General features: G+C 42.2%; 1 protein-coding gene across 1 annotated transcript in view; it reads right to left on the bottom strand.

Moving 5' to 3' along the window:
* LOC119910706 (ryanodine receptor 3-like) overlaps positions 1-13515 on the bottom strand; it is a 123569-nt gene that overhangs the window by 71113 nt on the left and 38941 nt on the right. The window contains 8 exon segments of the mRNA XM_038729443.1: positions 724-817; positions 1139-1238; positions 2445-2557; positions 3081-3159; positions 3324-3398; positions 7149-7169; positions 7842-7946; positions 12270-12389. Coding sequence (XP_038585371.1) covers positions 724-817; positions 1139-1238; positions 2445-2557; positions 3081-3159; positions 3324-3398; positions 7149-7169; positions 7842-7946; positions 12270-12389 — 707 coding nt within the window.

Below are 13515 nucleotides of genomic sequence, written 5' to 3' on the forward strand. Positions count from 1 at the left end.
CCACCTCTTTACTCTCATTTGTCACACTGATATTCACTGGGAGGATGTTCGACTCATGCGTGTTAAGACACACACACACACACACACACACACTGAAGCATGGGGCTGTATTTACTCTGCCAACTGCAGCATCACATCCTTCAAACAGAGACGTGCGCCCTGATAACCCACAGCTACACTGTCTATCTGTGATATGGGTGACTGGGTCCAAAGATAAAAGAAATCCCTCATCACCCCCCTGGTGACAGCTTGGAGTGTGTTTGATCTGCCCCAGAAAAACTGAAGACCTCTAAAAAAGCTCGCTCCGTCTGTTGAATTTCAAGGACAAAGCGAGGACAAAAGCCTACGCTGGAAATTAATATCTAATCCCGCCTCTCTGTTCTAAAAATAGATCCCATGTATGTGTGTTTGTGCCCAGGAGGAAGACACATCTCCTGGCACCTGGCTGAGTGTGAATGGGCCTTGCCTGCTGTTTTGACCCACTTCAAGGGCCACTGTGCCATTTTTCTTAGACCAAAATAACACAGCAGCCATTTTGGTTCCCTGGAGAGCCAAATGCAACGCTGGTCAGGGGCATTTTTATAAAGCGAGGTGGGAGCTGAGTAAGTAACTCACAGTTCAGTGAGCTTCACATATGCTACAAAACTGCTTTGCCATCATCAAAGTGTGACCCCTAATGCTGCTGTGTAATCTAGTTTGTTCAACGCGTGCTGTGTTTCGCACCTCTGCTGCTCTTCACTCTGGTCTGACCCCGGGATGGCCACAACCTCGTCATGTCCATGGAACAGCCGCATCACATGACCACCCAACAGGTAGCCTATTGGAAGAGGAAGGAGAGAAGACTTTGATATGGTGACTCTTCCTGTTTTATAGCTGCTTTGCCTCCAATGCTTGATATCTCAGAGACGGATACATGGACTACATATACGTGGGTTATAAATTTAGGGAGCACTTTTGTAAGTTTTTAAGTTCTCAATAAAGATTATGACAAACTTTGGCTATTCTAAGTTTTCTACACCTTTAGATTGAAAATAATCAGATTCTACATGTTTGAAAAAAAACATTAAATGAGATGCTTTTATGAAACAAACACTGTGAAGACAATATGGAGGCTGGTTATTTTGTATGTATTCTATACCTTGTTCTATGTTGCTACCGGAGCAGATGGGATGGACGTTCCACAGGGTTTGCATGAAGGAAGCATCTACCTGGATGTTGCCATTGGAAATGGATAAGTGCTGCAGGAAAGAATGAAAGATTACACACAGCATTTACTTATTTACATATATCCACAGCAGTGATTCTACAAGGGCTGAAATTGGCAGCGTCACTAGTTGAGATATTATACCTGCATGGTGTTACTTTTCTGTTCTACAGATTCAAATGCCTTAATACAATAAACCAGAAAAAGATTTTTTTTTTTTTGTAAAACAGTCTCTAGGATAAGCTGATAGCAGGTGGGTTCTGTAGAAAGATCGACACTGGATTTCTGATAACTAAATGTAACTATTCATTCAACATTAAATGTGATTTTGACTTTTCCGGCAGAGTTCAGCTAAGGTCTGAAACTCTCTATAATCATTGATCCAGAAGATTGTTGCAGGAACCATAAAACTGACTGACAGATGCCTTGAGAGTTTGGGAATTTAAACACTCTGGGGGCTGTAATGCTGTGTGTGTGTGTGTGTGTGTGTGTGTGTGTGTGTGTGTGTGTGTGTGTGTGTGTGTGTGCATGGTTGTGTTTCACAGTTTCTGTGTGTCAGACTCCAAAAAACTAATTTTGTGGCAGCTGTGTCCTGATCATCCTCCCTCCCCAGAGTCTCTCCGCAGCCTTTAGGTACTGCCCCCACATACTACTGTGTGGGCGACAGCGGGGATAGACTACCAGATTGACATTGTTGACTGTAAGGCGATAGTGGTCATCTGGCCATGGCACTTCTGCCATAGGGGGGTAAACACCGCTTGGCTGCTGCCAACAACTTCATGGATCACAGGGGAAATGTTTCCCAGGGTTAACATAACACAGTGCTATGATGCTAAGCTTAGAGTGCTGATGGTAAAAGAAGCCCATTGCTGAAAAGGTCAGCTCAGAAGTGCAATAGGAACATAATCATTATTAATGGCGGTAGGATGTGGGGATGTGACGAGGATGATAACAGGAGAGGCTCATTTGAAGTGGCCCTGGCTACAGTCTAAAGAAATCATAATCCACCAAATCAGACATTTCCAGTGCAGAACAAATTTAGCTTAATGTAATTGTAAGCAGACTTCCAGAAGAAAAAAAGTTGTTGCTTTTAACATTAAGCCTCCTGCGGGAGAAAGATCATGGGGAGAGTGCAGTATGTGGCATAATCTGAAATTCTGTCACATCAGGGGAAGCAGACACTCATATATACACACACTAGCTACAGTGTCATGGATCAAATGGCTAACAGTAAACTTACAAGGTAACGCTCCGAGGACAAGCTGACGAGGATGAGGTCATCACCAATCCGCACTTTCTCTCCTTCAGATCTCTGTTTGGAGGCAGGGTGGATTGTCCACCAACAGGCCTCACCTACGGTGATACATACACATGTATATGCTGCCTCCATATTTTAATTTAAACAAACTGATACAATCAACAGTTATCCCACTGCCACACTGCTACAGCCCACATGTCATTTGTAATTACTAATTATGCAATAAGGCGAGAGTAGGCAGAAATGAGAACTTGGACACGTGTGGCTTCACCATGGCAATAAATGTTCTGCTCATCTGCTGCATGGTAGGAAATAAAAAATAATGCAAATCAGAAATGGGTCCAGGTATCAGGGTACCACAACAAGACTATCAAATGTGTAGCGGAGATGTAATCAGCACTGTGCAGCGCTCCACAGGGATCTACTGAGATGCTGAAAAAACACGTGCTCATGAACACAGAGAGCGATAAAGAGAAGGGGCTCGAAGACAGCAGAGAAAGAGAAAGACAGAGTGAAAGAACCAAAGACAGACAGACCGCCAAAGAGAGACAGAGCCAGCATGATTGAAAGACAATAATAGGTGGATGAAAGCAAACTATACTAAAGGTTTCCTTTTACCTGTTGAATCCTCCTGCAGGCCGACATCAAAGGACAGCTTATCCGTCTGGGACCTTGATGTCTTCAAACAGGCCAGGTACTGTGGTCAACAGACACAGGACAAAGCGGTCACACACACACACTCCTCTGCAGAAGATGTCATATACTCGCTAATGACGCTCAAATCCTTCTACTGTGATAATCTGGTTAGAATAATTTTTTAAATGATGGTGACAATGATGGCAATCGTGTGCAATCTCTTACCATAGAGCTGAAGGAATGCCGCAGGAGGATGGCGTGTCCGTACAGAAGAGTCTTGTGTCCACCGCTCTGCGCTGCCTGCAGAGATAATTCACAAGCACAAAAACACACACATCCACATAAATGTCAGCTCAAGCTCCTGACAGAACGGCCCCAGTGGTCCCCCTCCAACTGCTTCAATCTACATCCGACCTCTGGCACTGAACGTTGACCTCAGCGAGGACCTTCTCACCATCGATGATGACCTCAAGCTTGGGGCTCACATCTCCTGAGGAGGGTTTGCCAACCCAACTAGCCAATGAAGACATGCAATCTGACTTGCCACAGGAGATGGTGGTTTCTGGCTCCTGTATCCATTAGCGAACAGGATACGGGGTCATCTTTCCAGCACTCCGACTACAGGAATGTGGGAAGGATGCACAACTACTGTCAGTCTTCCGATGCAAGGTTAACATCAGCAGGGAATGACTCCGCCGCTTATGGGGTTAGGTTATGATGCAGGAGTGGAACAAACGATATCTCTACTGGTAGAGAAGCAAAGGGGGAAAAAAAGAGTTTTTGTTGGTTTTCTTCAGCAAAGCAACTCCATGTTACTCACCTTCCTTATGAGCCTCTAGGAAGCATTAAGGTAAGAAAGAGTGACATTAATAAGAAAGAACTATTGTTCTCCTGAGCCTTTCTGCCTGCCTCTGTCTTATTTTAATCTTTGGCACAAATTATCAAGGTCCAGGGGGCACATGTGATTGTCAAATAGTCATTTTTTTGACAGGGATTAAGAAATACAAGTTGAACCCCATTCTTTGGCATTTTCAAAGCAATGCAACTGGCACAAGACCCAGAAATAATTTTTGAAACAGTGCCAAACACCCAGGTTTAAGCATAAAAATGTCATATTAAATTGAAACTACAGCCACTGCAGGACAATAATCATATGTAGTTAAGACTTAAAATCTACCAAAGCGAACTAGATTTTAAAAAAGTCTTATAATTATGCAAAAGATAAATGAATCATGGCAGTGTTACATGAAAACATCCTACCATGCACAGCCTCTCTTTTTGCTCTTTTTTCTTTCTCCCTCTATCCCCCTGGATTGGCTACTGGGACAAAACCCGGCCTGTGATTTGATGCAGTTGTGTCGTGCAGACTGCAGCACTGGCTTCCAGGCTTCTTCTGTGCTTCTGGCTACTGCTATATGCTGGCTGAGGTACTGAGCTTAATGCGGCGAGCTACATCCAGCTGCAATCACCGCAACCAATAAAACCCAAGTCTGCCACTCACTTCCTTAACCTGCGGCTGGGCAGTGCCTTAAACAGATAAAATTGTGGCTTGTATCGGTAAGAAAAAGGATCTTCTTCATGTGGAGACACATTTCAGCAAAAATTCAATACACCTTGAGCAACTGGAATGAGGATGGATTTGGATTAAAGAGGTATAAGAGAAAAACAAGCTCTTTACTTTATCTCCAGTCAGCTGTTAACCACAAGTGACATCCTTATATCAATTTAAAGGCGTGACATTTAGCAGGATGCAGCCTCCTGGTGTGTGAGTCTGCAGCAGATTGTGTGTGTGTGGCCGCAGTGTTGTGGTTTCTCTCAAAAAAAGGGGGGGGCAGCCACAAGCTAGCACCAATTTAAAAGAAACCAAGGAAGCAGTGATAGCAGAGGAAAAGAAACATAAGCAGATGTCGTCAGAGCAGCTCTGTTTCCTTGACTGACCGATCTCATCATTTGCCCTTTTGACCAGCGACCCCCACATCAAACAGGTCAGCGCCTTTTGGAGGAGCAACAATAAATTCACACAGAGTGATCGCTGGTGGATACTGAGCTAAATGGGGGTTGGCATTTACACTAGCTGCAAGTGTGTTGTCTTTGGAGATCCTCTTCGGTCCCCTCTGTGTCTCACTGCCTTCTGGCTAAAACAGCCAGCACTACAGATTTGCTCAAGCCACCATCTATTGATAAGCCCATCCGTTCAAAGACATATTGATTTCAGAGTCTCAGCCGAGACATATCCAACCTCCATTTCCCCTTTAATGGTGTTTCCTCCAGTGGCATTTCAGCGCAGGCGAAGAATGATGAATAGGTAGACAATATTGAAAACAGATAAATGTGAGTAGAGAGAATAGACTGAGGTAACGCGGGGAAAAATGGCCAATCCAAGCCATTTTAAAGTCTCTGGGGTATTTGCTACAAAGGCACAAAAGGTGTAAAGGTGTGAGGTGAGTTTTTTCAGATGAATGAATCTTACATCTGGTCTTATTGAAATTATAGTTTTTAAACAAGCAATTAAAAAAACATTTTCATAGAATAATTTATATATATGAATAATAATATTCAATTAATATTAATATGTATTAATATGTAATTATCTAACATTTATTTTATTATGAAAAGGAAGGAAAGAAGTCATAAATTCTCATTTTCCTCTCAGTCCCTGGAGGGTTGTGTCTGTGTTTGATTGACAGCAGCTGGCTGGCTGAGCTCCAGCCACAAAACACAAACTGTGGGTTGTGGCTCTTGTGTAGCAGGCTGATGGCTGGCTGTTGGTCAGTGTGATGGAAAAGTGACGTTACTGCTGTATGCAAATATGGTTCTAAATTAAGCAATTTCATTGACTGAATGGGCGTAGATGGAGACGAACTGTTTTCAGATAAATTAATGCAAAACTGGGAACATAATGAAACCAAAATATATAAAATATACATTTGTTTATCATCTTTCAGGGACACCACTCTGTTGCCCTTTTGGTTTCAGATTTTTTTCTCAAAGGAAAACACAGTACATGTGATCAGAGCAGATACCTATGCTGCAGCAGACAAAAATTTCAGTTGGACTTGAATATGTTATGGCATTAAAAAGGTGCTGATGCAAGGGATGAGACTGGACCAGCAGTTAAATATGTCCATTTGAGCTTTAATTTAGCATTTAATATTTTAAATGCATCCCTTTTCTCTGCTGTGGCTCATAATTCCCTGCCAGCTAGCTCTTACTCTCCCCGCAGTGGCAGAGGAACCAATGATTTTGACTTCTGTCCTTCGGCCGCACAGACACTGTGGCCTCAAAGCTCTAGCCCTGAAACATCCATTTATCTCAGAAGTCTTCACAACTGAATATGAGTCTTCACAACTGAAGATTTATGGAAATTTGCACCACCATTAGCCATGTGGACTGTCTAAAGCTGACTCAAAGTCAGCTGAGAGCTTTTCTGGCAAAATCACTCATAATACCTTTCTGTCTTGTTGCAGAAATCTTGGTCTCAGCTGTTTGCAGCATCCCATAGCATCTCTCAGCATACAGCCAAGAGTGAGTGAGTAGAAGAAGATACTGTGACAAATGAGAGCTTATACTATGTGGTGGAGTTTGCACAAAACAAATGATATTGCAATGAACATCCATCTGAATGCCCCGAAGACAAAACTCATGTTCATCTGACGCTAATCCAGCATTGGTGACGCTCTAGTTCTCTAGCAGTAGACACTGAGTTGTGTGAGAGCTGATGGTTGCGGCGAACCTTATTGGGAAGTCTATACAAAACTCTATTTATCTCTGTCAGCTAAATAGGAGCTCAGATACAATCTTCGCACCCAGTGCAGACAAAAAATCCATACGATCATCAGTTCTGTCAAAGCATGGGCTCTGGTGTTTGCATACACCACCATTTCTAACGATTTGTAACGTAAAGACAAATATTCAGTGGTGGTGTGTTATAGTAGACAAGCCATACCGTAGGACGCTAATGGGGGGAGAATAAACAAATTGTGTAAAGTCACTAATCTAGTTCGTCATGCATTAGGGATGAGAGGGGAATGGTATGAGTGGTGAACATACCCATCGATCCGGGCCGCGCGTCTATCATGTGGAAGATGGAGATTATACACAGAAAATAGGAGATAAAGATGGGAGAATTACACATCTGTCACGGAGGCAATGAGAAAGACAAGCAAACACACCTGCAAGAAGACAACTAAAACAACATCAGGAGCAGAGATTGCAGTGATGAATGAGTGTTGATTACAATTTCAGCCACAAAGTATTGATTACATGTGCACATCCCCACCATAAGAGACTCCTCTTTACTTTATTATATTGGAAGTTCTTGAAAAGCCAAATATACTGCCAGCTGCTCTCTTTGCTTGTAGGATGCTTATTTTACAGAGGAAAATAGCTAAATTATGCTGTTTTTCTTCAAGGCTTGGTGTTAATCAAATGGGCAAAAGTATAAGCGACACAAAGCTGCGGTAATGCCAATACATCCTCATTAATATTCATGGAGGCCTAGACCTCTCTGCAGTTGGGGTTCCAAGACTGCTGTAATGAGCCTATTTTGCCCATTAATCTCTTTATAGTGACTGACCAATTTAAGAGTATTCAACTTAGCTGACTGTTTTCATTACAATAAACGTAAATGTTTTACAACCTTTAAACAGAGTGGGACTTATAGTATATGACTAAGGGATGGCTTATGAAGAGATTGATTGTGTCCGTGTGTGTGTTAGCATGTGTGTGTTTACCATCACTCACCCCTTCACTGTTCTGTCCGCTCTTAGCCAGCATCTCCTGCAGGGCCCGCACTGACAGAGACTGTTCCAGCACAAAGGTGCAGATGCACAAGTCTGGAGGAACATACTGCAACAACACCGAAGGAGGTAAAAAAATTAACACAGCAGAAACTTCTCACAAAGGACAATTTAATTTACAGTACTTTACATACAGTATTCACACTTCTGTTCTCATATGTGTTTTTATTGTAATAGCTTCAAGCCTGTGTGAAGCGGATTTAGCCTATAAAAATGCAACTGTCATTTCCAGCTAGATTAAAAATTGAAGAAAGAGTACCTCAGAAGACTTATAGTTCATTCCATATGTCACGTGTTGTCAAAAACAAAAACATTATTTTCTCTAAACAGCAACTACGGGGCTTAGACCCCCCAAATATTTAACTCACAAAGGGCTCAGGAGAGCAGGTTGCCTGTTAATTGGAAGATCGGTGGTTCAATCCCCGGCTCCTCCCTGCATGTCAAAGTGTTTTTGGGCAAGATACTGAACCCTGAATTGCCCCCGATGGCTGTGTGAATGTTAGTTTCCATTCTGAGCACTTAGCCTCAGTGTATGAATGGGTGGGAATGTGATGTAGCGTGAAAGCGCTTTGAGTGATCGGAAAACTAGAAAGGCGTTATACAAATACAGACCATTTACCATTTCTCTCCATCTCAATCCACCATCACCTTTAAGATGAAAAAAAATGAAGCGTGCAATCTTTAACACTAATGAAAACTTGTGGGTAATGTGATCTCATGGTGCCGTATGATGCCGCACCAAGATGCTTGATTTTTTGGCTTGTTGGGAGCAGCGAAAACATCACTGACTACATTGTCATCTTTAAAGTCGATAAGGCAAATTGTTAGCTAGCATTTGGGTATTTACACATCCAGGAAATGCAGAGCAACATTAGCATTGATTTGGAGTCATATTTGTGTCCAATTAGCAACTCTAAGTACAATATTCACTGTCCTTTTAACTTTGCTTTTGGTCTCCACCAACTGCTGATGGTAAATTTATGGCTGTTTAGCTGCTAAATGCTCAACTATTTACAGCTAGTTAGTTAGTCGCTAACATTGTCTGTCCAGTGGGTTAGAGTGAATTTATCAGCTGAAAACCGCTGCCTTTTGCCGCTGGAAATAACATTAATGAGAGCGGTGAGACTGAGGGCCAGAAACCAAAACAATTAGCTAAAAGATGCTAAAATGCTCTTTAGATGATGGTGATAGTTCTCTGTGGGTTCATAAATAGCCTACAAGTGACCCCTTTGATATTACACATAGTCATTTGATCCATTGTTAATTTCAAAAACATTGGTTATAGCCACTTCAAATGGATATCACTGCCATAGCTGTTAAAGTGGATTCACAACTATGTAGCAACCTGTTGAGGTGCACAGTTAATGCAATGTGTAATGCTAATATAATTTTAATTTCCTTTTAGTCATCTCTTCTTTAAAGTATGGTCAATGAGTTGATTACAGCTACCTGTCCTGTCTCCCATCAATAATGATTTTGATTTAGTATGTAAATACCTTTCTGCTAAATAAGCAAAACATCCAAGTATAGCCAGAAAAAAGAAAGCTGCTCCCTTAATCTACAGGGATATTCTGAGATGCCCACTCATAAAATCTGTGCTGACTGCTGCATTTTTACCGCACTTGAACCTAGTTCATCTTAATCAAGGAGGCGATATTCATTAAAAGGTACTTTAAAAACAGATTAAGTGCTCTCAGGTCAGTCTGCGCTCAGATAAGCCAGGTCTTGGACAGAGCGCTATAAGACAAACGAAGAACATGCCAAAAGAGGGCAGCACTGGATGGGACAGGAGAGGATAGGGGCAATTCACTGATAGAATGAGGGAAGCTGGGATAGAGATAATGTGGGGGATGGCTACAAGATAAATGATACTGTCCTAAAGATTCTCCCTGGCCTCCTTCCTTAGTATCTCAACTTCTCCCAAACTGGTTCACTCACGCAGGTAAATCTAACCTCATTTGCAAACTTTGCACAACCCAGTTTCAGGTCAAGATCACAGAGACTAAAATGGCCACTACTGCCATAGCCACAGCAACCTAATCATCAAATCTGAAGTCATGTTGAAGTCATGTTGTTACAGATGGTCCAAGCAAGACTGAAGAAGAGTCTAGAGAAGAGGAGTAATGAAAAGACTCCAGGAGGTCACTGCCCCATTTTACATTAAAGGGTCTGGTGGGAAGCAATTCAGCCCCGCCCTCATCTCTCCGGGTGACTAACAGCTGACCTTTGCTCTTTCCAGGCGCAGGACTGTAACAGTTGGCGGGGAGGGGACTGCCTTGAGAGGGCAAGGTAGTTAAATGAAGGACTAGAACAGGCAGAGGGGATGATGAGTGTCCAGCCCTGTCAGGATGTCCTCCCACAAGGCAGAGCAGTGAGACAGCTTTACAGCAGCTTGGCCATGCCCTGACGTTTTGGTTTATGACCAATAGTGTAATGAGGGAAAGAGTGTAGCTAGATGGTGGGCAAGGATAGATCACATCTTTATTTCTGTCTCAAGAGATAGGGTTAAAAAGGCCTCAAGAATGCCCTGAGGTGACCTCGTACTATGCCATACCTTTCCAGCTTAAGTGGAGGAGCTGCTATAACTATAGTACTATGCTATAATATATAGTATATACTGCTATAGTATATGTTCATTGAAGGACGAAGAACGAAACTAAAACAAACAGTTTTGTATATATCAATTGGCCACTGCTAGTTTCTTGATTCACATAGTGTACACACAACAAAAACACAGGATCCCTGCTATTGTTGTATGTTGGCATCTACTGGTGAGAGCTGCTGGTCGTATATCACAATAAACCAGCTTTTCACAGGCTTATTGATGTTGCCATTTAAAGTGTGCACACTTTAAATCAACCTCACCCTGCTTTCCCGCTTCTGTAACCCATTACTAGAGTAGTTTACCAAGGTAAAGAGGCATCCCATTCAGTCGACCCGGCCCACTTCTAAATTGCCATCTTGGGTTTTTTCATCTTTCTGTCGTTGATCCCAAAGGCGGGGTGATACCTTTTCATAAAAAAACGGCAGGCAATGAAGACAAAGTGCCAGATAGGGACAACATCCATCATACCTGTCAGATACAATTACCATCCAATATGGGGTGAAAGCCTCGCTTCCCTCCGTGCACAATAACCCACCCCCCCCAACATTCACACACATACTCTTTGTGAGAGCTGATGGAGGGCAGGAGGGGGTTGTGGAAAGGAGAGAAGATACTAAATACCATGAAACCATGGATCTTTCATTTGTTCGTCCTCTCTCAGCCTCCTCGTGTTTCCCCTCTTTCGCTGAAAAGCATCTCTGTGTCACACATTTAAACACTGCATATGCCTGGTGTCCTCGCTTGAGTGAAATTAATCTCAGACAATACTAATGAATTATGATTAAAAGACAATCAATGCGGAAAAAGCCCATTAGGCCTGCTGTCAACATGCTTTGGTATAGGGAAATATTAATGCCAGATAAGCAGCAGAGCAACAGGGGCCAGTGAAAGGTGAGAGTCTCGTGGGATTGTTATGATTGTCTCCAACAGCCTATCATCCTTCAGATATTTCTGCCTACTGTAATAGCTGGATCACTTGTTGAGTAACACGTTGAAGGAAAAGGTTCATGATGTGCTTCATGAGTTCCATAATTTGTATATACACAAAAATGCAACAAGGTGGCAGCCCGCTGATAACAAAGGCAAACAAATTTAACTCAACTGTCGCAATTAAAACTTTGCACTTAGTCGCACAAACCAGCAAATGCGTCAGCAGCTACAACTGTGCTGCTCAGCTGCAATAAAGCTGTAGGCAATTAAAACCAATGACAGCACTGTTTATGAAACAATCCATCAAACACGTCCAGGGGCGTAATTTCAGGGAATTATCATCTGACAACGGGCCCACAGAGATGCGACGACGTCATCCCTGAAGCCTTGGAAGAAAAGCTCATCAAGGAGGCCGTAGTGGATGTGAGCTGTTGTTTTCCAGCTTTGATGGTGTACTGAGCTGCCTTTCTGTGGGTCTCCACTTTGCTTCCCTGAATCTTTTCTGGACCCAAACAAGAATGAACTAAATGGATGTTTGGTTTCCATGGAGCTCTTGTCTGGGTGAATGCATCCTTTTTATCCGGTTCACTTTTCTGCGCACTGCTTCATGTGTTGATTATGTTACTATCTCTGCGTGCATGTGTATGTGAACACATAGCTCATTATATAACTGCACAGAAAACAAACGGCATCAAATGAAGTAGATTTTTTTTTTGAACAAGAAGCTGAGCAGAGACATCCCATGGAAATAACATGCATCTCTGTGTTTGACTGAATGTTTTTTTTTAGGTCAGAGAGAGTCAAAGGTGGAGTCAAAGGTGGAGTCAGTGTGCCTACCTTGGCCTCAGATGTGGGCTCCAGGTAACACAGCCGATTGCCCAGCCCTTCAGCAGCCAGGCAGAACTTGCGATTCTCCTTCTGGATGCAGGCCACACACTGGAGCACCACTTCATCATCCTGTCAAGACAAAACAGACTTCAGTCTGTGCACACGAGTGTGAGTGTGTGCGTCATGTCACGAGAGAGCAATTTTGACATAGCTGTGCTAATGATGAGCTCCTTTATTTTTAAACAAGTAGTACATTTTGAGTAGCTTGCAGTGCACTAGTGCCATTTCTGAAGTGCCCTTGAGCAAGACACTAGGGGGTGTCTATAGTTGATCCTGATGTCTAATCTCTGATGAGATTTTTATATAAGGATCAACCACCAAGTAGCATAGCATACTGTACTAAAAACTAAAAAAACACAGTCAAGTACACCACAAAGAGTTTATTCTAATAACTAACATATAGCTCCCCTCCTTCCCAAGTTATCCCTTTTTCTCTGCTTCCGCCCAACTAATTGAGAGGTTTTCCCCTCTGAATGTGATGATCAAACAGAGACCACCCACGGCTGATCCCGTTGAGTCGACCTAATCTCCTTTAGGCTGTTTACTCAGTTTATATGGTACAAGTGAGGCAATTGATCATTACACGTTTAAAAAGAAAATAATAGTCTGAGTAAATGAATGCATTTATGTATGTAAAAGAGAGGCATTGCATGGCTTTGATGCTGCATTAGTAATGTATGAAATGATGTGTGCACATATTTGAGCATGTATGCCTATATTTGTTATATTTCCGGATATATTTATTTGAATGAAATGAGAAATGTCTTGTTGGACTTCCTAGATCTAGGTACTTGCAAGCACAGTATCACATAAATCTAAATACAACCCTCAGAGAGTGAAAATCAATAGTTTCTATTAATTTTGGCTGTCACATGCTGATATTTGCATTAGAGAATTACAGTAAGTTACTATTAGACAAGATTTTTAAATACAATATTAGCATCAGATACATCAGCACAGCCATCAGCACAGGGATAATGAAGGAAAAAGCAACCATTTTATCAATGATTAACATTATCCATAGGTTTTCAACGATATGTTTATGTTAAAGAGGCATGAATAGGAATCATAAATAAATAAACAACTTAAATCTTTCATGCAGATGAGCCATGTGGGTATTACGCCTGCTTCCTGTCTCTGTGAAGGTGTTTCGATTGCAGCAATTATATACATCAGCAAAGGTGTGGAAGAGAGC

Source organism: Micropterus salmoides, unplaced genomic scaffold, assembly GCF_014851395.1.
Source record: "Micropterus salmoides isolate LMB-PRFRI ecotype aquatic unplaced genomic scaffold, ASM1485139v1 Ms_hic_scaffold_19, whole genome shotgun sequence".
Lineage (NCBI taxonomy): Eukaryota > Metazoa > Chordata > Actinopteri > Centrarchiformes > Centrarchidae > Micropterus > Micropterus salmoides.